Below are 24,845 nucleotides of genomic sequence, written 5' to 3'. Positions count from 1 at the left end.
GCTCAGCAAAGGCACCCACTCTCAGGATTCCAGCTCCCCAGCTGTTGCCTTTCCTGGATGGAGACATGTGTCCCTCACTCTTTTGACTGGAGTATTTCCAGGCTGCACAGTTCCTTAACTTCCCTGTGTTATCCCCAGGAGAGACAGGCTGCCAAAGCAAAACTTGGTTGCTTTCTCTTTAGAGATGGTTAACAAGTGTAAATGCCACAGTTAAAAGGTACCACATAGCACCTCCTATGCTAGCCCACTTTATTCTTAAGGTAAAAAGCATTACAGAGAAAATACATTAAAACCAACAAACAAACCTACACACATGCTAAGAAGCTGACCAGAAACCATCCCTAACATGGATTCTGGCAAGAGCAGTTCTTTAAACCTTCACCCAAGGGGATTTGATGTGGTTACAGAATCATCACTGCTCCAATGCCGAACAAGCATCCGGAAGCCCCATCTTTCTAACCTTCCCCAGTGGATTGGGGCCTTTTGTGGACCACGGGTCCTGTCCATTTGCTGATCAGGAAGAAACCATGAGCCCGTTTAAAACTAGACTATTTATACAATAACTCTTTCTCTCTTTGTCCTTGGAGAATGCAGTTTGAACTAGTATATGCATACCTTTCCAGAAGGGTTGCTTCAAAGGATTGTTAAGGGAGATAGTATATTAGCATTCCCTCTCCCTACTAGAGAAGATACATACAATGCCACAATCGTACATAGCTGTATTTTTAATACAATATACCCCCAAAGGCATTAACACTAATTCAATAAGGTTTACTCAAGATATTGCAGGAAATCAGCAGTCTCTCACAGCTTGTACATACAGTGAGCAAAATATCAAAACTGAACTCTGCCATGTGGCTTTGACAAGAATTTTGCAGGCACCACAGTATATTCCCGTTTTTCTGAAACCCTGTTATCCAAACCTCTGCATTATCCAAATGCCTTCCTTGTCTCTCAGCATAGGATACAGCCCCTTTGCAGCATGTATCAGATGCTGGGGGACAAGGAAAGGATTCAGTTAATGTGGAAGTTCAGATAATTGAACAGAGACTCCAGGCCAAGACTGGCAACGGGGAGGCCACCCTGCTGCTGAATGGCTCCTGCCTTCTCTATTATCTGAACAAAATTTGTGCCCCCGATGCTATTTGGATAATTGGGAGTATACTGTATTTGGTTTTGCTGATTCTCTCATTCTTACAAACCCCATGAATGTAGACAATCCTTAAATTCCATTCAGTTGGATTTGTACAAACTCATTAAAGGTAATGGGATTGCAGAAAAGTCACTGAAGGCATAACTGAAAATAAAAGTGTCCTGTAGAATCATTATTGTGAACATGAAACAACTACCGGTAAGCTTGATTCTAAAATCCTAGAGTAAGTTTGCAGAACTTGCTTTGAAAAAAAATCCAGAACTTTTAAAAAATTTGTTAACTGAGCATATTTGATAAGGAAATCATTGAAGTTGACAATTAACATGGAAATCCACAATGTCATTTTTCACTATCCAGTCACTTTACAGACTTGACCTGCTCTTTAAGCCTCACAGAACCTTGTGAGGTAGATATTTTACAGATGGGAAAACTAATGCACAGTGAGGCCAGATGACTTTCCCATGTATATATAGAAAGTCAATGCAGATCAAGGAATACATTCTGAGAGACTAGACATCTACTCCACTTCTTAAACCACATTCCCTCCCTCATGAATTCAACTACCAATTATATTTACTAAAGAGGTTATTTTTTACCACCCTCTCCATTCTCCTTTCCTATTGATCTCTATCCAGCATCTTTTTGTCTTATTGTGATCAATTTAAACTGCAAGTATTTAGGGCCAAAGACCATGGGTAAATTCTGGCCCCACTGTCATCAGTTGGAGTTTTGCCATTGATTTCAATAGGGCCAGGATTTCACCCACTGTTTTACTCACTATTTAAAGTGCTATATACAAATGTTAAACAATAAACAATACTTTCTCCTCTTTTCTTCTACTATAAACCACATTTCTCAGGTCTAACTGTGCACTTCTATACAAATGATGCAGTCAATGGCATGGACTGAAAAATGAATGGCCATTGTACATCTGACTCTCATTAAAAGGCAAGTTAGAAATATTTCTTGATAACTTCATAATGTGCCTATCCACATACAGGTTTTATTTGGTACTATATGTGGAGTTGTCAACATGCAGGAGAATAATTGTTTTTGTGACAGTTCATATCTAATCAGAAGCTGCAAAGTTTAGGATAATATCTATTTGTACAAGATTTCTAACCCAAAATTTAAGATAAAGTGGCAGATAAGCAGGAGTTGAAACATACTAAGCTACAAAGTTTTTGAGGTTCACAATTGTTAATTTTTTAATGACCTATATCATTATTTAAATGGGGGAAGACACACACACACACACTTCATTTGTACCTGTTTTCAGTACACTAACAATTACTATTAACATAAAAAACTGCATATTGCTAGCAAAGAGTTGTTAAACACAGCTAGATAAAAGGCATGAGATTACCTTTATAACGCTTTCCCCAGGCCTCATGTCTGTATAAATCTTGACATTGTATGATATGTTGGAGAAGGTTGGCGAGTTATCATTTGCATCAATCACCAGGATACTGACCATAACTGCCATACTCTCCTGTACACCATCAGAAGCTGTCATCTTCAAAGGAAAAAAGAATACAGAAAAAAACACTTTAATGGGATAGAATTAAGAAAAATTCAAAAGTCTGATTTGTCACGCATACCCTCAAGTTTCACCTCACTTAAAAACCACTTGCTTACAAAATCAGACATAAAAATACAAAAGTGTCAGAGCACACTGTTACTGAAAAATTGCTTACTTTCTCAGTTTTTGCATATAATTATAAAATAAATCAATTGGAATATAAATATTATACTTACATTTCAATATATAGTATATAGAGCAGTACAAACAAGTCATTGTCCGTATGAAATTTTAGTTTGTACTGACTTTGCGAATGTTTTTTATGTAGACTGTTGTAAAACTATGCAAATGTCTAGATGAGTTAATGTACCTCCTGGAAAACCTCTGTGTACCCGCAGGGGTACGTGTACCCCTGGTTGAGAACCACTGAGTTAGACAATCCATGCTTCAAAAAAATAATAAACTCTGAATAGACAAGACAAAGGATAAGGAAAAGGAAGAATTATTTTATAGAGGCAGAATTGAGGCCAAAGATGTAAGTGATTTGCCCAAGGTCAAATAGCAAGTCCATGGTAAAGCCAGGAACTGAACTCAGATCTACCAAGTCCCAGCCCAGTGGCTTAATTACATTCCCATCCTGTGTTCTCTACTATTTAAAGAGGCAGATTCTCACTCTTTCTGTGCTCACTTTGTATTGCTCAGGCAACCGAAAGGGACCAGACATTCACTGTTACTCCCCTGCTGGGGATTCATGTGATCCGAGGAGCACCCCAGTGGATTTAGAGCCAGTTCCTATATTGCTCTTCTCCAACACCTGGCACAAAATACCTCAATGTATCAGGCAATAGGAAAGGAGTGATTGTTGAAGCCTTAGTTTTGTCCCAAGTTTCCTAATAAAGCAAGAGGCAGAGTATATAGAGTAGGCCACTGGGCTGCAGTCTCAGAAACTCTGGAAGTATGTATATATTCTCCCTCACTCTTTTTGTCATTGCGGGGAATTTTAAATGGTTTCTGGTTCTCTATACTTACACCAAACCAGTACTGGTTTGAAGCTAAATGAATTTCTACAGCACAGAGCTGTGTAGAGAAGATTTTTTCATCAAGTGGATACTATGAGCACTGTGTTTATTGGTCAAATTTAAGGATATTGTTAATAGTTAAACTAGCAATGTTGTCAATACGAGCAAGATGTGGAAAGGAAACCAGCATTTGAAAATAATCTCACTTGGGACCCAAACCTGCAAAGAACTGCATACCTTTAGCTCCCATTGAAATCAATAGGAATTTGGCACCTTCCAAAATGTGCTTGGTATCTTGCAGGACTGGATTGAACATACACACTAGAATTTCCTAAATTTCTCTGAACCACTCACACATTTATGCCTCCTCAATATCAGCAAAAGGGCGGGGAGGTGGCAGAGAGTAGTGAGAAGTGGGAATAATCCTACTTTCAGCCCTCTTTACCTACCAGACAGATGCCTGGGTAAATGGGAGAAGTAAGCTGTTTCATTAAAAAGGATGAACTAACTTACTCCTCCTTCACCCATATCCAGGGAGGAACAAGGAAGAGAGCAACTCTGAGTCAGAATTCATTCCTTGGTTTGTTCCTTGGGTGCTGCAGCTACACACTACATCTTATTCAGGACAAATTGTAAAGTAAGGATCTAGCCCTAAATTATTCCTAGCCTCCAAGTGGGTATTAACTTGTGTATGAGAGAGAGCTGAGGACTGCCTATTCAAAAGCATATGCTCTGTTTTATTTCCTCTCTGCCATATCAAAATTTAGAATTCTGTTTGCAAATACCATATTGGCTTTTTCAACATTAAAAATGCTATAATACCTGAGCAGTTCCTGGTGTGCTTTTGAAAGAATATTGCTTACCGAAAAGGTGTACAGCTGCTGGAGCTCTCTATCAACTGGTTGGAGTAAGGTGAGGTACCGGGTTATACCAGTCTGAGTCACAGTGAAAAATGTATTATAATCATTTAGAAAAAGATGGAGCTGTGGATCCTTTGTCTTCAAAGAGAAAGAAATGAATATTTATTAATATAATATATATACGTAAATAGTCAAAATATGCAAGCATTAATTATAGTGTAAATGAGCAGAATTATTATTATTATTTATTTGTATTACTGTGGTGCCGACGAGCCCTAGTTAATGACCAAAATCCCATTGTGCTAGGTGCTGTACAAACCAAAAGATGGTCCCTGTCTGAAAGAGTTTACAGTGCACAGTACCATTACAAATAGAGTCTGTGAAATAGCAAAACACCTACATTGCTTTCACTAGCCCTCTTTTAAAATGTAATATGCTGAAAAAATATTTGAAAATAAATTTAAAAATTTTAGGGAACCTCCCCCCAAAGAATGTTTTAAAAACAAAACAAAAAAACCTCTATTAAAATAGGGTGATAACATTTTGACTTATAAATAGATAATTCTTAAAACTCCATTTTATTTATCAAGATAAAGATTCTAATCTCTGATTCATAGCATTTGTTCTCATAGCATATCTTGAGAAATCTTTCCATTTACTCAGTGCAGCAATAAAATAGTTCAGATGAACAATGTCTACCACATGGTGAAGATTAGTATCTGGTTGTTGCAGAAACTCTGTAGTACAAAATATTCAGGCATATCCTTGTATATCAGAAGAAAGAAACATTTATACACTGATAAAATAAGGATAATTACTTTGCCCACAAATGAAAATAAACCTCAGAATCTAGATATACTATAGTTTAATATTTATTTTGATTTTGAAGTAACATTTTTAGTAAACATATGTGATATATTTTGGCAGCTCAAGACTTCTCTAAACAGGGAAAGTTTCCACGCTTTGAATTCCCCAACCTAAAAAGACATATTAAATGACTGACCTGGAACTCACCCTAATTTGCCTTTCTTTACATAGCTTGAATAGATAACGATTATTTCAATGGTGTGGGAAAAAGCAATAGCAACCCTTTCCAGAGAAGAGGTAGTCAGATTGAATTTTGGAACAGACAGGACACCAGCTGTCTGAAAGAGGGACAGACTAGGACTGCCATGAGAGAGAGAGAGAGAGAGAGAGAAAGGGCCTTACTCCCTATCAAAAATTACTCAACAGATGTGATGTTTAATGGCCAGAATCTGAGGATTGGCTCTTTAGCAACCAGTGTAGCCTGAGTCTGAAGGAAGCTGCAAAAGGGGCTCTAAGTCACATTGTGGATCCCTGATTCTCAGGCTGCTGGATGACAGGTCTGTCTTGAGGAACAATTTAGAGCAACCTTAGGAGTGTGCTAAAACTCTGGCCATGCTGCCTATCATGGAGATAGTCCTACTTTGGAGCAGGGAACAACACAATCATGCCAAAACTATTTCACTTGCAGATTCCTCTAGGGCAGAGGAACCCTAATTGGTTAGTTAAGCTATCTTTCTATGCATTTTGTGCTGTTGAAATGACACAAAAACAGAGGAATGGGCACCTTCTATCTAACTATGTATCTAACCTGCGACGCTGATTTAATTGGATCTTTTGCAGTTACAATGTATTGCAGTTTAACTTTTTAAACACTTTAATTTTATTTTCTCTCCTATTCTATGAAAATAAATGCCTCTTTGTTTTTTATATAATCTGACTGGAACCTAAGTGCTTTTTAAATTTGGGACACACTACCTCTGCTACTTTTTCAACATGGCTACTGGTTATCTGGATTAATTTCTTGAAGTAGATAAGAGGGGCAAGGGATGCTATGTGACTGATCAAAATAGAAAATGGATATTAAATTAGAAAATTAGTCACACAGAAATTGTCCAAAATGGTACAGACCAAGGGAAAGAAGACCAAAGCAAAATTATTGATCAAATATTACAGCTTTTACCATCTTCACCAAATCCAGTGGTTGCAAAATGCCTGTTTGTCTTGAAAAAGAATGCATTTTGAGGCCCTGTCCCCACACCCACATACACATATCAGAGTGAAATACTTCAAAATAAGATCTTCATTTCACCATTTTTAACACCTAAGGAGGATATGGACATACTCTACATTTAAGTCAGTGCTACAAAATGAAATCTGAAGCTTAAACTTGTTATGGCTTTTAGACTCTCATCTCACAAAAGAATTCTGTGGACAAAATCAGACAAATATATAGCTACACAGTTATGAACACTAAAACACAGTGTCAAAAGGTGTAATATTACTTTTCTGAGAGCACTGTTCTTGTTCTAAGAGCATTTACTCAAACTGTATCATAAACAGCTTTCCTGAAGATCAATTTCCTTCTACTCCTAGCTAATTAATTATGCAGGAAGATTTAGGAATTAAAAAGTTACTTCAAAGTGAAAAACCTTAAGATTCTCATGGCCTAGCAGGCATAACAAACATTTCAACAACCTGAAACAAAAGCACTAAAACTATAATACTGTAATAAACAGTTGCAAACACAGAATAGGGCAAAAAGATGAAAAAAAGATTTAATTTTGCAGTCCAAAGTACTCTAGGACACTGAAGCAGATTTGGAAGACAAAGATTATACTATTTAAACCCTAGACCTAGGAAAACACTTCAGTTGCTCAAAACTAAGTGCAAGAAGTGTTACAAATGAGTGGTTTCCTGTCACTTAAAGATATGCTGTAACCATGACAGCTGTCAGTAAAATTAAAGCTCTTTTCGCCATTAACAGTCCAAAGAAAGAAAAAAGGGTGTCCATTATGTTTTTTCCAGAAGTGGTGGCAATGACTGTTCACTTGTAGACTCTATAAAGTTAAACAAAGAACTTTATTTTCAGAAAATTCCAAGCCAATTTTTAGATCTCTGTATAGTACTGAGTTAGCACAGGCTCGGTTCAGCTAAACGTTTTGTTTATAACTCTAAGAATGTTCATTCCAATTTCGTTCTTTGAACCTTTCCACTTAATTTGATATCACACAAGTGATTCCTCAACACTGTATGGCCTTCTAGCCAAATCTGTCTTGTATGGTTCCTGCTATTCACACAGTTTTGAACAAGATTAATTTAACTTTCTAGATGACTTTTGTTTCAAACATACAATCATGTGGGGTTCCCTGGGTTCCATTATAACCCTTTGCTTCTGACCATCTATGTGTTCTATTACTTTCTTTGAGGTCCATCAATGGAATTTGGATGCTTTCTATGCTAAAGACACTACTAATCACAGACATTAGAATGTCATCTCAAAGCAAATGAATACTTGGTGAGTATCCAGAATGGAATATTGGGAAGATGGTTGTGATAGGACTGATACAGTGAAAGAGACATACTCCTCCAAAAAGCTATAATAATGGAATTTAGCATTCTCTTCGGTGTCATCCATCATTAACAAAAACTGCCAGCTAAATTCTGATTGCAGGTTAGGCTTGAGGTCAGGAAAAAAAATCTTTGACTTGTAAATTGAGCAGATTTGATATGGGAGACACTGAGACAAACTAAATAATGGAACACTATATGTCACTTTTGTGATCACTATTATAAATATAATCATTTTTTTAAAAATAAGGATTGTACACAAGCACTACCATTCTTGACTACTACAGTGGGTATTTGAGGTTCTCTCTGCCAAATCGTATGCAAAGGTCTGAGCAGATCAGATAGAACCGGCAATCAGAAACCACTCAGAATAGTGTAAACTAACAACACGCAGCTAAGAACCACTTCAAGCATGCAGAACAAACCTCATATGTTTTATCTTGGCACTATTTAGACTATTTATTGTTACCCATCTGATAAGTAATCAATGTCATTTTCTGTAGCAATGACAATTTATTTTGTAGCAGGATATATATTTATCTGCTGAATATATAAAACAGTGTAACATATCCCTATTAAAATTCCATTGACTTAAGTGGGCTTACAGCAGAGATGAATATGGCCCAATGTATTTAATGTGTTACAAGCAGACTTCTCTAAAAAAACAATAGTTCCAAAGTTTCCCAGCTTTACTGAAATAAAAATGAAGGAAAGAGAAACCAAAGCACACAATTCCAACCAAAATATAGTTTCACACACTCAACACCCAGTACCTACAGGAATGGCATCTGGTACAAGCTACAAAACAAAACAAACATGATATAAAATGAATAAATACAAACAAAAACACATATACAACAATGATGTACCTTATGAAAATGGAAAAAATAACAGTTACAAATCTGAAACAGTTAGGTGAGCTGCAAAAAGCTTTCACAATGCACACAGAGTCCATTTATACTGAGCCTGCTTTGTTCTACTTCCAAATCTCAGAGCAGTTCTTGAAAATTTGCAAATCTGGGAAGAAGGTCACTTTTAGTTCACACAACACAGTTCCCTCCTACTGAAGTTCATTTCCTTTACAAAAAAAATTCCTATAGAATTTAATAGGGATAAAATCAATAGCTTCTACAGAAATTACTCTTAACACTGACAGAATCAATAGAAAATGCTATCTGTTCAACAGGTTTTTGAACCACTGTGTAAAACTTGATAGAAGGGATATAATGCTCTATAAATTTCGAGAGGACTTTCCCATAAGCTTCCAGAACAAACCTCAGTATCCAAAGAGTGCCTCTGGTGGCTTGTCCACACACTTCCTGCCCCAACCTTGAAGCCAGTTAACTTCCTTCCAAGACGTCAGAAGGAAATGAGTGATCCTCTTGAGGGAAAGAGCCACATATGGGTAATTTCCCACTCCCATAAAGGATTCCTCTACCCATATAGTGTAGCGGGAAGCAGCAAAGAGGCTGCATCTGCAATTAAACTCTGGCTGTACCAGGGCTAAGAGGCAACCCAAATCCCATGCATGCAGTAGAGCTGCATCTCATCCCCTAGAACACTCTTGATGGATTAAGGTAGTGACCCATACTGTCATACCCAGATAAACTGCTTGGGATCAGGGAAGTTGCCATTCAGCACTCCACGGGAACCACCAAGTAAAACCATCCTGCCATGTCACAGAGCAGAAAGGGTGGATGGGATGGGAGTGGCATATTATGTCACCATCACTTCTAATGCAGATAGCATAAGTACAGTAAGTTTGTGGAATGGTCCTAAGCCCAAGAAAAAGGGGGCAGAATATAAGTGAAGGAGGGGAATTTTTTCTTTTTTTTATATTATTGAAACTTTGCAAAATGTGTGTCTTTTCATCTTTTCCCCCCTAGCTTTATAATCCATTCATAGCTGCTTCTTGTAAAAACTCTAAACTTGTTTTATACACTCCTCTTCAATAAGAATTAGCACAGAGTGCTATTTTTAACAATGTTGATGGGAATAGCCCACACTTCTAGGCCGATTAGCCTACAGGATATCAATGACTCATGGACCACATCAACCAGATAGCCCTTTGCAGTTCTTTGAAAACATATAATCTTCAGGGAAGCAAAGGAGTTAGAACCCACAATTCCAGTTGGGGATGGAGCAGATGGAAAATGTCGTCTTAGCTTATTGACAGGTTTCAGAGTAGCAGCCGTGTTAGTCTGTATCCGCAAAAAGAACAGGAGTACTTGTGGCACCTTAGAGACTAACAAATTTATTAGGGCATAAGCTTTCGTGGGCTACTGCATCCGAAGAAGTGGGCAGTAGCCCACGAAAAGAACGGTTACTTACCTTCTGTAACGGTTGTTCTTCGAGATGTGTTGTTCACGTCCATTACACATTAGGTGTACGCGCGCCGCGTGCACGGACGTCGGAAACTTTTTCCCTTAGCGGCTCCCGTCGGGCCGGCAGGGCCCCCTCCCTCCCGCCAGAGCGGCGCCCTGCTCTAGGGTATATATATCCCTGCCGATCCGACCCCTCCGGTTCCTTCTTGCCGGAGACTCCGACAGAGGGGAAGGAGGGTGGGAAGTGTAATGGACGTCAACAACACATCTCGAAGAACAACAGTTACAGAAGGTAAGTAACCGTTCTTTCTTCTTCGAGTGATTGTTCACGTCCATTACACATTAGGTGATTCCCAAGCTTACCATTGGAGGTGGGTAGGAGTCAAGGTACAACTGACTGTAGCACAGCCCGTCCAACCACCGCGTCCTCTCTGGTCTGATGGTGGATCGCGTAGTGGGCTGTGAACGTATGTACAGACGACCAGATCTCCTGGATAGGGACCTGCGCAAAGAAGGCCGTTGAGGACGCTTGGGCCCTAGTCGAGTGGGCTCGGATCTCTGGGGCCGGAACATTGGCGAGCTCATAACATGTGCATATACAATGCACAATCCACGCCGATAAGCGCTGTGTCGAGATAGGCAGGCCTCTCATACGTTCCGCAATGGCAATAAACAGCTGAGGTGTTCTGCGGAACGACCTGGTCCGTTCCAGGTAAAACGCCAATGCCCTTCGAACATCGAGGGTATGTAGGCTGCGGTGATGAGGGTCCGTATGGGGTTTAGGGAAGAACACCGGTAGACAAATGTCCTGTCCCATGTGAAACTGCGATACCACTTTCGGGAGGAATTTGGGGTGCGGCCTCAGTTGCACCTTATCCTTATGAAAAACTGTATAAGGGGGTTCTGAAGTGAGGGCCCTCAATTCCAATACCCTCCTGTCCGATGTGATGGCCACGAGAAACGCCACCTTCCACGAGAGGTGCATGAGGGAGCAAGTGGCTAGGGGTTCAAAGGGGGGCCCCATGAGCTTAGTTAGGACTAGGTTCAGACTCCACGCAGGGACCGGTGGGCGTGAGTAGGGAAACACCCTCTCCAGCCCCTTGAGAAATTGGGCTACTGTGGGGTTGGAGAACACTGACACTCCCAACTCCCCCGGATGGAATGCCGAAATGGCAGCTAAATGCACTCTAATCGAGGCGGGCGCAAGCCCCTGATGCTTGAGGTGTAGTAAGTAGTCCAGGATCGACGGAACTGAGGCCTGTAGAGGCTGTATGTGCTGAGGCTCGCACCAGTGGGAGAACCTTTTCCATTTGGCCAGGTAGGTCGCTCTTGTGGAGGGCTTCCTACTACTAAGGAGAATTTGTTGAACCTGGTGAGAGCACCTGTGTTCCGCATCGTTCAGCCAGAGAGATACCACGCCGTGAGATGTAGCGATGACAGGTTCGGGTGGAGCAGGCGACCCCTGTCTTGTGTGGCTAGGTCGCGATGGAGGGGGAGGGTGATCAGGTCGGCTATGGACAATTCCAGCAGGGTCGTGAACCAATGCTGGCGTGGCCAGGCCGGGGCGATGAGTATAATTGTCGCCCTGTCCCTGCGGGTCTTGAGGAGGACCTTGTGGATGAGCGGGAATGGAGGGAAGGCATACCTCAGGCTCCCTCCCCACGGAATAGTGAAGGCATCTGCCAATGATCCCGGGCTGAGGTTCTGAAATGAGCAAAACTGAGGGCATTGACTGTTGTCCTTGGTGGCGAAAAGATCCACCTGGGGAAAGCCCCACCTCCGGAAGATTGAATGCAGGACGTCCCGCCTCAATGCCCATTCGTGCATTTGGTAGGATCGGCTGAGGCGGTCCGCTAACCCGTTTTGGATCTCTGGGAGATACGTTGCAATGAGATGGATCGCATGGGCTATACAGAAGTCCCATAATTGGAGTGCCTCGCGACAGAGGGGAGAGGACCGGGACCCGCCCTGCTTGTTTATATAGAACATGGCGGTAGTGTTGTCCGTCAGGACTGCCACGCTGTGACCTTCTATGGTGGCGTGGAAGGTCTGACAGGCGAGGTGAACCGCTCTTAGCTCCTTTAGATTGATGTGAAGCAACCTGTCTTCCCTGGACCACAAGCCTTGGGTCCGCAGTTCCCCCAGATGCGCCCCCCAACCCACGTCTGATGCATCCGTTACTAACGTCAGAGTGGGCTGTGGGGCAGCGAAGGGGATCCCTTCGCAGACCTGCTGTTGATCGAGCCACCAGCGGAGCGAACCCAACACCCAATCCGGGATCGTCACCACCAGATCCAAGGGGTCTCTGTTGGGGCGGTACGTTTGGGTAAACCACAACTGCAAGGGCCGGAGCCTTAGGCGGGCATGTATGACTACATGTGTGCAGGCTGCCATGTGTCCCAGGAGCTGCATGCAACACCTTGCCGTTGTCATGGGGAATTTCTGGACTGAGCTTATGGCCCTCTGAATTGTCAGGAACCGTGACTCTGGGAGGCTTGCCCGCGCGGTCACCGAGTCCAGGACTGCACCTATGAAGTCCAGTCTCTGTGTGGGAGCTAACGTGGACTTGGGCACGTTGACCAGGAGGCCAAGCCTGCCGAACATCTGTAAGGCCAGCATCACATGAGAGCGGACCTCGGCCTCTGACCTGCCCGCGAGGAGCCAGTCGTCCAAGTACGGGAACACGTGCATCCTTCTCTTCCGAAGGAAGGCTGCTACCACGGACATGCATTTCGTGAATACTCGTGGTGCTGATGCCAGGCCAAAAGGCAAGACCGTAAATTGGAAATGGTGCTGGTTGACGGTGAAGCGCAGGAACCGCCTGTGGGCCGGATTGATGGCGATGTGAAAATAGGCATCTTTCATATCGAGGGCAGCGTACCAATCCCCCGGATCCAGGGATGGGATAATAGTTCCAAGGGAGACCATACGGAAGCGCGTTCTGACCAGAAACTTGTTTAGGTCGCGCAGGTCCAAGATAGGACGGAGGCCCCCTTTTGCCTTGGGAATCAGGAAGTACCTGGAGTAGAATCCTTTTCCCCTTAGGTCTGGCGGGACCTCTTCCACTGCTCCTACTGCGAGAAGGGTCTGTACCTCCTGCATGAGAAGTTGCTCGTGAGAGGGGTCCCTGAAGAGGGACGGGGAAGGGGGATGGCAGGGAGGGGGCGAGGAAAACTGGAGGGTATAGCCCGCCTTCACTGTGCGCAGGACCCAGCGGTCCGATGTTATGCGCAACCATGCCCGGTAGAAATGGGAGAGGCAGTCCTTGAAACTTAGAGGAGGATCCGGCATGGAATGTGGTACGTTGTCCTCGAGCGTAACTTCAAAAGCCTGGTTTGTTCCCTGGCTGCGGCTTGCCCTGGCCGTGACCTTGGCCCTGGTTAGGCGTATTGTTACGTCTCCGCCTGTTATCCCTGCCACGACGGCGGTACGGTTCGTGCCGAGGGCGAGGGTGGTACTGCCTCTGTGGTGGCTGAGGCTTAAAGGGTTTGCGCTGTGTCACCGGGGTATGCATTCCTAATGACTTTAGGGTTGCTCGCGAGTCCTTAAGGCTATGTAGCCTGGCGTCCGTTTGGTCGGAGAACAAGCCCGAACCTTCAAACGGGAGGTCCTGCAGGGTGGTCTGCACCTCTGGCGGAAGGCCTGAAGCCTGTAACCATGCCGAACGCCTCATCACTACCCCTGACGCGATTGTTCTAGCCGCTGCGTCAGCTGAATCGAGGGAGGCCTGCAATGAGGTCTTGGCCACCGCCATCCCCTCGTCCACCAGGGCCGTGAACTCAGGATGTGCGTCCGGAGGTAGGGAGTCTTTAAACTTGGAGACTGATGCCCAAGAATTAAAATTGTGTCTATTCAGAATTGCCTGCTGATTAGCGATCCTCAGCTGGAGGCCCCCAGACGAATAGACTTTCCTTCCGAACAAGTCCAATCGTTTTGCCTCCTTGCCCTTGGGCGCAGGGGCTTGCTGGCCATGACGCTCTCGCTCGTTGACCGCCGAGACCACCAGCGAGGAGACGGGTGCAAAAAGAGGAAGTCAAACCCTCTAGATGGGGGGAAGTATTTTCTCTCCACGCCTCGTGCAGCCCTCCCCAGAAACCTTTTGCAAAGGCTTTGGGAGTACAAGAAGGAGAGCTTTCTGGAGATGTCCCTGGAGGATTTCCGCTCCATCCCCATACACGTTAACAGACTTTTCCAGTAGCTGTACTGGCCGCGATTGCCAGGGAAAATTAATCATTAATCATTAAACACGCTTGCTTTTAAACCATGTGTGATATTTACAAAGGTACACTCACCAGAGGTCCCTTGTGTGCCCTCAGGGTCTGTGAGCACGCCTTGGGTGAGTTCGGGGGTTACTGGTTCCAGGTCCAGGGTGACAAACATATCCTGGCTGTTGGGGAAACCGGTTTCTCCGCTTCCTTGCTGTGAGCTATCTTCATTGTCTTCATCATCATCATCATCATCTTCCGCGTACCCCGAACCCGCTTCCCTGTTGCATGTTTCTCCATTGACGGAGTCAAAGCACACAGTTGGGGTAGTGGTGGCTGCATCCCCTAGAATGGCATGCAGCTCCGCGTAGAAGCAGCATGTTTGTGGCTATGCCCCAGACCTTCCGTTTGCCTCCCTGGCTTTGTGGTAGGCTTGCCTTAGCTCCTTAATTTTCACGTGGCACTGCTGTGCGTCCCTGTTATGGCCTCTGTCCTTCATGGCCTTTGAGACCTTTTCTAATATTTTGCCATTTCATTTACTGCCAAGGAGTTCAGCTAGTACTGATTCGTCTCCCCATACCCGTACCTCCTGTTCTGTCCATGCTGGAGCTCTTTTGCGATCCTGGGACTCCATCATGGTTACCTGTGCTGATGAGCTCTGTGTGGTCACCTGTGCTCTCCACGCTGGGCAAACAGGAAATGAAATTCAAAAGTTCGCGGGGCTTTTCCTGTCTACCTGGTCAGTTCATCTGAGTTGATAGAGCTGTCCAGAGCGGTCACAATGAAGCACTGTGGGATAGCTCCCGGAGGCCAATAACATCGAATTCCGTCCACACTACCCCAAATCCGACCCGCAAAGGCCGATTTTAGCGCTAACCCCCTCGTCGGAGGTGGAGTAAAGAAACCGGTTTAAAGGGCCCTTTAAGTCGAAAGAAAGGGCTTCGTCGTGTGGACGTGTCCAGGCTTAATTCGATTTAACCCTGCTAAAGTCAACCTAAACTCGTAGTGTAGACCAGGGCTTAGGCTATTACTTTCTTAGCTGAGGGGACTACTTAAGGCCAATATGTACTTCTGGAAGGTGTTCTGATACTATGCTGAGAGTGGTATAGGAACCACAATAAAGCAGAACAAAGCAAGGGACCTACCTGATTCCTAGTGATAAGGTGTTCCAGAACATTTTAATGTGTCTGTAAAGGTAAGTTAAGGTGTACCAGAAGGTTTCAATATGATATACAACATTGCGCTGTATGTAAAAAATGTAGACACTTGCTCTGAGGTTCAAGAATAAGTGAGCAGAAGACCTACTGAGAGTATGCAAGTGAGGATAAAGACGGAAAAGAACAGTATTGATGTTATGGCAGGGGGCTCTATTATAGACCACCAAATCAAGAGGAGGAAGTAGCTGAAGCATTCTCCAAGCAGTAACAAGATTAACTAACACACATGAACTAGTATTAATGGGAGATTTTAACTTCCCTGATATCTGTTGGAAGACGAATACAAAAAAACATAATACATCCTGCAAGTTCTTAGCGTGTGTAGGGACAACTTTCAGAATCAGCAAGTTAAGGAAACAACTACGGGTTCATGCATTTTGGATCTGGTTTTGCCCAACTGGGAAGAATTAGTTTCAAACACAAAGGAAGTGATCATGATCAGATAGAGTTCAAAATCTTAAGGAAAGGAGGACATGAGAACAGCAAAACAAGGACACTGGACTTCAAAAAGGCAGATTTCAACCAACTCAGGGAAATAGTAGGCAAGGTCCCAGGGAAAAAACAGTTAGGAAGAAAAGGAATTGAAAGGGGGCTGGCAGTTCCTAAAAGATGTAACACTAGAGGCTCAACATCAAGCTACTCTCATGCAGAGGAAATATAAGAGCCAGAGGAGACCAATGTGTCTTCATAATGAGATTTTTAGCTATCTAAAAACCAAAAGGGATACATATAAGAAATGGCAGGTGGGGCTGTTATGTTATCTGATTAAAATATGACCATATATATAATTGTTGCAACCACTGTTACATAATTGCAACAACCTTGTACAAAATGTGGCATGTAAGATGTCTATGGAAAGATTATGACTCGCTGAATATGATTATGCTATTTGTCTGCATGTATCACTTTTGTATTTGAAGTTATGAGTATTGGCTCTATACCTGTATTTCAAATCTTTGCTCTTGAGGTAACGCCCACAAGGTAGTTAGCCAGCACGTCTTGGAGGGACTATTCAAATTAAGTGGCTCATCAACTTAATTTACAATGGAAGATGCCCATCTACTCTTAATGGACTTTCCTGCTGTGACTAGGCAAAATTATGCATGGACATGTGACTTGTCCATGTGACTCCAAACACCATCTTGTTACTGTAATTTTCCACAGTAAGAACAATGGGATTCCCGCCACATGGCAGAAGCTATAAAAGGCCCTGGAACACTTCCCCGCTTCAGTTTACTTGGCTCCCAAAGTATTTATGTGGCTTAATTAAATTTATGCCATTTAAACAGCCTTCTTAATTATAACAGCAATGGACAGTGCTACTACAGTTACAGGTTTGCCAACAATCCCATCTATATAAAGTCAGTTTTTGAAAGATTTATAACTGGACAAGGTTTGAAATATAGGTTAGATGGCTCAGGAGTGAAGACAACTTTGGGCAGGTAAATGAAGAATAATACAAAATATGATTTAAATTAATTTGTGGATTTTAAGTAAGAAGAGCAAATACAAAGTATTATTATGGACAACATCACAGTGGTCACCATTAAAAGCCAATATTTACATACCACACAGTGGATAAATGTTGTCTTTTTAATGGCCAATAATGTCTGATTTTTAAGTTTATTTACAAACCTAAAATAAAATCTCTCTGTCTTTAACAAACATAGAAGTTAAAAAATAGAATTATCTATGCCCTGCAGCTCTTTCACCTTGTGCTGTGATCTGACATGTCTTGTTAATTTTTAAAACTATCTGTATAAACTAAACTTACATACTGCCCTCCCACCAGCATGGAAGAAGTGTCATATTCAGTTGAGCAGACCTCAAGTCGCTGCCCCACACATGGGCTGGGACAAGGGGCCCAGACCGTTGTTGTGTGTTTCTCTCTATCAGATGGGCCCAGAGCTCTAGACTGCTTACGGCTCAGTCCCACTAGTGTGACCCGAGGCCGAGGACTAAACCCCAAGACTAGGGTTACCATATTTTGTGCCTCCAAATGAAGGACACTCCATGGGGCCCCGGCCCCGCCCCCAGCCCCGCCCACGCCCCAACTCCGCCCCCTCCCCAAAGTCTCCGCCCCCTCCCCTGCTTCCCGCGAACATTTGATTCACGGGAAGCCTGAAGCAGGTAAGGGGGAGTGTGGGGGGAGGAGGCGCGGCCCAGGCTGGCCCCCCGGCGGCTCCAGCTTGGGTCGGCTCGGGCCCTGGGGTGCTGGCCCCGGCCCCCGGCCGACCACCCCCGGCCCGCCCAGCACTGCCGGCCCCCGGTGGCCCCCCGACCCCGGCCCGGCTCCGCGACCCCAGACCGGCTCCCGGCCCCGCGACCAGCTCCCGGACCGGCTCCCCGGCCCCGCGACCGGCTCCCCGGCCCTGCGACCGGCTCCCGGCTCCCGGCCCCGCTCCCCGGCCCCGCGACCGGCCCCCCGGCTCCCGGCCCCCCGGGCCCGGCTCGGACCCCGGCCCGGCACCGCGCCCCCGGCTCCCCGCCCGGCACCGCGCCCAGCCCGGCTCGGCACTGCGACCCCGGCACCTGGCCCGGCCTGGCCCCCAGCCCGGCACTGCGCCCCTGGACCCCGGCCCGGCACTGCGCGCCCGACCCGGCTCCCGGCCCGGCACCATGCCCGCGACCCCGGCCCGGCCCCGCACCGGCCCTGCACCGCTGACCCCAGCCGAGCCCTCCCAATTTTCCCGGACATGCCCGGCTTTTGGGAATTTCCCCCCCGGACGGGGATTTGATCCCCCAAAAGCCGGACATGTCCGGGAAAATCCGGACGTATGGTAACCCTACCCAAGACAACGAGGCAGAGTGGCCTCCCTCCCCGCTGGAGAGCGAGGGAGCACTACAGGCAGTATAGCAGGAGTTTACTACAAGTGTTTGAAGACCCAGCAGATGAGCACAGACAGGAGGTGCTCTTGCAGATGACTCCTATATTTGCAGGCTTACTGTGACCTTTCCCTGCAGATCTATACCCTCCCCATCTTCCTGCCATCCTTTGAATCCATCACCCATGAGGGGACAATTCCTAGGAAATGATATTAGGAGATCATCATGCAGTTCTGTTCTGAGTATCTCCGTGGAAGTGGGTGATCTAGCCACTCTGCCTCTGAAAATGAATCCTTGGTTTCAAAGTACTAATGTTGAAGGCACCTAAATAATTAATATTTAATATAATATTTAAGTTCCATGTCTGAGATTGTGAACTCGAAGCTATTATTAACAGTAACTCTTAGCTTTATATTCTGAGAGCGGGGAAAGCATTCATTAATTTTCCCAAGTTTTCAAATTCTCAGATCCATATATCAAATTATTGCACACCAGGGGTTTGTTTATCATGTTAATTTTGCAATGGATCTTTTATTTTAGTTTCTAACTTAAGGTGCATGATGAAATTATGTCTTGTGTAGTCATGCTTTAGAAAATTATGGGCAATATGTAAATGAGAATCGACTGACTTAAGCTAGAAGAGTTCCTTCATTAGTTCACATGGCTGAAACCACACAAGAAATAATACAGAAAATCTATTGTGCTTCCACCCAGTTCCCCCATTTTGTTTGTCATTTATGTCTGTCTGTTTAATGAGTTATGTGCCAGCTTTTTTTTTTCAGAAAAAAGTCATATTATAGTATTAGTTGACTAAAATACATTCATGTACATTTAGTTATTAATGCCAATATCTTTTCGGAGAATTTCTGTGATCAGTTAGGCCATACACCATCCACAATCAGTTTTGGAAGTCTTTGCAAAACACTGATTTACAGTATCTTAAAGACCATCTGATGCCTCAAGAAAAATATTGCAACACTATATAGAAACAATTGTTATAGAATATTTATATTAGTTTCTTTACTTCTTTCTTCATTCCTTGGAAATTTGCATGAAAACAAAATTTTCTAACTGTGAAAGTGTTAATGTGTTTCTATTGCTTATTCTCCACCTGATGTTTTAGGTCTTAAAGCCTGGTTGGGATTGGCATACGGCCATTGATTTCAATCCTTGTAAAGTGACCTAGCTCTGTTGGAGATGTAGAACTGGACAAAATTTTTCCATCAGAGCTATTTCTGGAGAAGAATACTTTTTGGAAATATTTCATCACTTTTAATAATATGGGTGAAATTGACTCCAGTCATAGCTAACTACATGCAATTAATTCATTTAAGAGACCCTGCGGGATCTTCGCCTTTCTATGCAGCATGGGTCATGGGTCATTTCCAAGTTTAAACTAGTATAAATGGTGAATTCTCTGTAACTTGAAGTCTTTAAATCATGTTTTGAAGACTTCAGTAACTCAGCCAGAGGTTAGGGGTCTGTTACAAAAGAGGGTGGGTGAGATTCTGTGGCCTGCAATGTGCAGGAGATAGATCAGATGATCATGATGGCCCTTCTGATCTTAAAGTCTAGGAGTCTGTGATTAGTATTATGAATATTTATGCTATGATAAAAAATTAATCAACTCCATTAAGTTAATTAAACTAATAATTGGGATTCATAGGAAAATAGATTTTCAGCACATCAAACATACAACTCCCATGGATACCAAAATAATAGAAGCATAAAGCTCTATCTCCACTGACATTTGAAATTGCATTAACAGTTTGTCACAAGACTCATGAATATGTCCAAACTTGAATTTATTTGTTTTAACAACAGTTTCATTAACACTCGTTAAATAACACAACTGAAATGTCTACTGTAGGAAGAGCACAAATTTTAGTTGCTAATCATTAGTCCCCAGTAGTCTACAGTTAAACATGAGCGATGCGATGGTAAGGTGAGATAATATCTTTTATTGGACCAACTTCTGTTGGTGACATGGACAAGCTTTTAAGCTTACACAGATCTCTTCTTCAGATCTAGGAAACATACTCAGTGTCACAGCTAAATACAAGGTGGAACAGATTGTTTAGCATAAGTAGTTAATGTATTTCAAGGAACCATTCAAGGTGAAGTGGCCCATTAAACATGACTGGCAACAAACATTTGTGTGGTCTCTACATTAGAATTTACGGCCATGTGAGTTAACATGCATTAATTAACGTGTTAAACCATGACTAAAATTTCAATTGTACACATACTTCATCTGTTAATAGAAAGGTGTTAATAGAGTTTGAATGTTAATGTAGACAAGGGCTCAGCAATAAATTATTAGTCTTGCTGTAAACACTGCATATGATGGGAGGTGCTCAGATAGTACAGTGATGGGTGCCATTATAAAAAAAAAAACTTGGATGAATGGATAGAATTTCAGGTTCTCAAGCCTCCACTCTCCTATTTCTCTCTGGTCTGTCTAAAATGCTATAGCCAAACTGTATCTACTTCCCTACACACTGACCTTCTCTCCCCATATTTTCAGTCTCAACAGTGGCTTCCCCCTCTTCTCTCACTTAATCTTCAAGTTTCTCTTCACCTTAAAGACTTGGCCTCTTTAATTCAGCTTCACTCTTTATGACCCCTGTCTTTTCTTTGCTCATTCCCAATTTTATGACTTCTTTCTTCCTAAAAATATGGTGAGTTCTAAACTCAATTCCAAACTTGGTACGTTTGATGTTCAAGTTCAGTTTTAGTTCTGGAAAAACAAATTCTGTACTGTTACATTTCCCCCCTTTTAAAAACAATATAAAATAAAATTAATAAAATACTGTTCTAGTGGTCACAAACAGGACAAGGTTGCAATTGAATAGAACAGTTTACATAGCATAGGTTTCTGCTTAGTCAGAACAACATGCTTTAAAAATTAGATTATCCTTGAAGAGCAATCATTTAAATTAACAGTGAATTTAAAAAAAAAAAAGTTTAAAAAGTTTAAACCTTTAAATCCAAAAATATTCTAAAGGGTTTGTAAAACACTAACTTCTGCCAAGTTCTTCTGACCCAAGTATACAGATAACCTTAGCTGTAATGGCATATAGTTCAAGTATATAAATGTTTCAGACCAAATTCAACCCTGGTGTAAGCAGATGCAACTCCCATTTAAGGCCCAGGGGTTGAATTTAGCACTTCATACCTACATTTATAGAAGAGAAGACTAATGTAAGCAAGTTTTTGCTTCACGGAAGTTGCAACCCTTCCAGCAGAGCTGAATTTGGCCTGAAGGATTAATCTCTCTGAGACATAGGACCTGAATTACCACTGTGTTACCCAGTCAGTGGAGTCAGACTGACACAAAAATGGATCCGCTCAGTGCTGAATCAGACCTGTGGTGTTCAGAGATGGGGAATATATTAAATAATTTCCTGAACATTTGTCTGAAGAAAAACCCACTTTTGTGTTCACTTTATGCAAATATAGATGCAAATAAATTCACTGGCAGGAATGTTCATGACAATAGCAAATTTTAAGCAAATATAACAGAATATTAACCAAAGTCAGTTTTGAACTCAGAAAAGTACTTTCACTGGAAACCTGGAAACATTCAGACAGCTAAGAAACATACATGATACCATGTAACCTGTAAATCATTGTATAAACCACTATGCATGCAGAATCAAAATGAACCACCACAGCTGTAATTTCAAATATTGACTACTCACAATGAAGTACTAATGAAAAAAACTACTGATCAAGATTATCTGCAGAAATGATTCAGCAAATAATTTCAAATAGTGATTAAACTTTAAAAAAAAAATCATTAACTACTTGTGGATAATTCAAATTCATTCATTAAATTACTTGCTATATTATAAATAAGTGAATAAATAAAAACAAACTGTATATAAATGATAATTTACCTTATTTCAAAGGCTTCACTCACATTTTAAGTGTTTAAAAATGGACATTTCTAAGCCTCTATAAAAACTTTAAACACACATAAGGATGGTTTAGTAAAAAGAAAGAGAAACACACCTCTTCTACATCATTGTCCAAAGCTATGATTTGTAGTGAAGATGTCAAATTCTGGTTGTCAGAGATGGTTGTGCCCACTGGAGAAGACTCCAGAATAAACCCCTCATACAGAGACTCTGTGAAGTAAGGCTTCTGATTGTTCTCATCCAGGACTTCGATATGTAAATTGGCAAAGGCAGGAAGTGGATGACCATTGTCTTGTTCTGCCTAAAAAGACACAAATCTGATTGGCTATGGACTCTTTTTATATAATTTATTAATCTCTTTATAGAGTATATAATTGACTCAGCTCAAGTACAACTATGAATAGTCAATAATTACTACTGCTTTACTTTCAAGGGTAACAATACTTTCACACAGGTAACTAATATTTAGTATTTCTCTGCTTATTTTGAAACATCACATCTCAGAAAAGACACATATACTAACCAAAGAATTAACTAACAAGGCACATACTATAGATTTAGTCATGTTGATTTTAATAACTAGAGAGAAGCTCAAGACATACAGTATTAGTAAAAATAATTGTTTAATATATCAGTGGTTATAAAAAATCTCTTGCAATGAAGATGAGAGAAGCCAAAAATCTCTGCATAAATGTATTCACTGGACAATATAATTACCACCTAGAGTCTAGGTGTGAGCAAACCTTTTGGCCCGAGGACCACATCTGGGTATGGAAATTGTATGGTGGACCATGAATGCTCAAGAAATTGGGGGTTGGGGGGGGGCCGGGAGGGCTCTGGCTGGGGGGGCGGGCTCGGGGATGAGGCAGGGGATGAAGGAGGGTGCTCCAGGCTGGGACTGAGGGGTTCGGAGGGCGATCAGGGGATTGGGGCATAGAAGGGGGGCAGGGGGCAGGCTCCGGGCGGCGCTTACCTCAAGCAGCTCCCAGAAACAGTGGCATGTCCTCCCTCAGGCTCCTATGCAGAGGCGCGATTAGAGGCCAATGGGAGATCGGGGGTGGCACTTGGGGTGGGGGCAGCATGTGGAGTCCCCTGGCTCTCCCTACACGTAGGAGCTGGGGGAGGGGGAGATGTGCCACTGCTTCCGGGAGCCATGCGGAGTGGGGCAAGACCCCAACCCCGCTCCCCAGCTGGAGCACCACTAGCCAGAACCGGTAATTCCTACTCAGGTAAAATCCTCATTTGGGACAGTGGCAGACATTAGGAAGCAAAGCTCCTATTGTTTAGATGACAATAGCAAAAGACTCTGAATACTTGACAGAAACCTCCCTTTTAAAAGAAAGTCAGGAACGCACTAAGCTGTAACTAGATATGCCTTGTATTTTCTCTTGACTGTGCCAAATTTGCACACGTTATTGCTTTTCAGATCCAATATCTTACATATGTGGCCCAGAGGTTAAAACTCACTGCAAAGCAGTTTTACACAGTACTAGTTTTGATTGACACAGATTTTTGTATAATTTAGAATCCTTTGGAATAGTAAAATGAAAAAAACATTTAAAATGTGAAGGGAGGAAAAAAACCTATTTTCTACTGATCCCTACACTATATATTTATGCATTACTAGGAATGGACCTAATACTTGTAATAAATGAGGAATTATAATATAAACCCTCTCTACCTTTCAAGAGATTTAGCTGAAAGGGGGAAGGGAACTTGACTGAAATTTCCATATATGGTATAGGATACCTTTTACAGTTCTTATGTTAGAAAAGAATAAAATACATTTTGTCCTGTTTTACACACCATATAACCTCACTGAATTTGGTTTAGCATGATTAAAGTGAAGGAAATATTTTAATCTCCACTTTCCTGCCTTTCAGGATTTTACCAAATATAAACAACTGTGTATTTATTGTATGCATGCAAAATGTGACATTTTGTGTTAGGACTCAGAGTAAGCTCAGAAATGAAATGAGACAACAACACTTATGTCTTCCTTGAGGACGAGGAGTATTTTCCCCTCCTCCAGTTTCTCCCCTGATATCCATGAGAAGTCTCATAGAAGTATGAGTTTATTCATAAATACACCAGTAATTACTTCCTTACAAACACTGCAAAACTCCCTTACGTTAACATATGCTGCTTAAGCAGAAAGAGTGTTGAGAATCTGAAGAGAAGTCCTGTATTTAAAGAGAAATCTTCCAATAAAAATGCAAACTGAATGCAACCAGGAGGGGACTAAGGAAAAGAGATGCAAAAGGAGCTTAATTTAGCCTTTTGGCTTCTGGTTATATTCCAGGAACAGCATGAGTACTTGCTGTTTTCCTTCTCTAAGGTTTTACTCATGAAAAGTTAACAAAGGAGTCTGAGGAGCCTTATTTGATGATAGTTACTTATTAATTCAAATAATCAAATGGA

At 42.5% G+C, this 24,845-nt stretch overlaps 1 protein-coding gene across 1 annotated transcript in view; it reads right to left on the bottom strand.

The window, feature by feature from the left end:
- Window positions 1-24,845, bottom strand: part of PCDH15 (protocadherin related 15) — a 1,392,890-nt gene that overhangs the window by 329,177 nt on the left and 1,038,868 nt on the right. The window contains exons 14-16 of the mRNA XM_065552026.1: window positions 22,519-22,725; window positions 4,558-4,692; window positions 2,520-2,669 (exon numbers count right to left, since the gene is read on the bottom strand). Of these exons, the coding sequence (XP_065408098.1) occupies window positions 2,520-2,669; window positions 4,558-4,692; window positions 22,519-22,725 (492 nt within the window). The remainder of the gene's footprint in view (window positions 1-2,519; window positions 2,670-4,557; window positions 4,693-22,518; window positions 22,726-24,845) is intronic.

The sequence above is a fragment of the Chrysemys picta genome, chromosome 7, assembly GCF_011386835.1.
Source record: "Chrysemys picta bellii isolate R12L10 chromosome 7, ASM1138683v2, whole genome shotgun sequence".
NCBI lineage: Eukaryota > Metazoa > Chordata > Testudines > Emydidae > Chrysemys > Chrysemys picta.
This window is presented reverse-complemented; position numbering and strand designations above follow the sequence as displayed.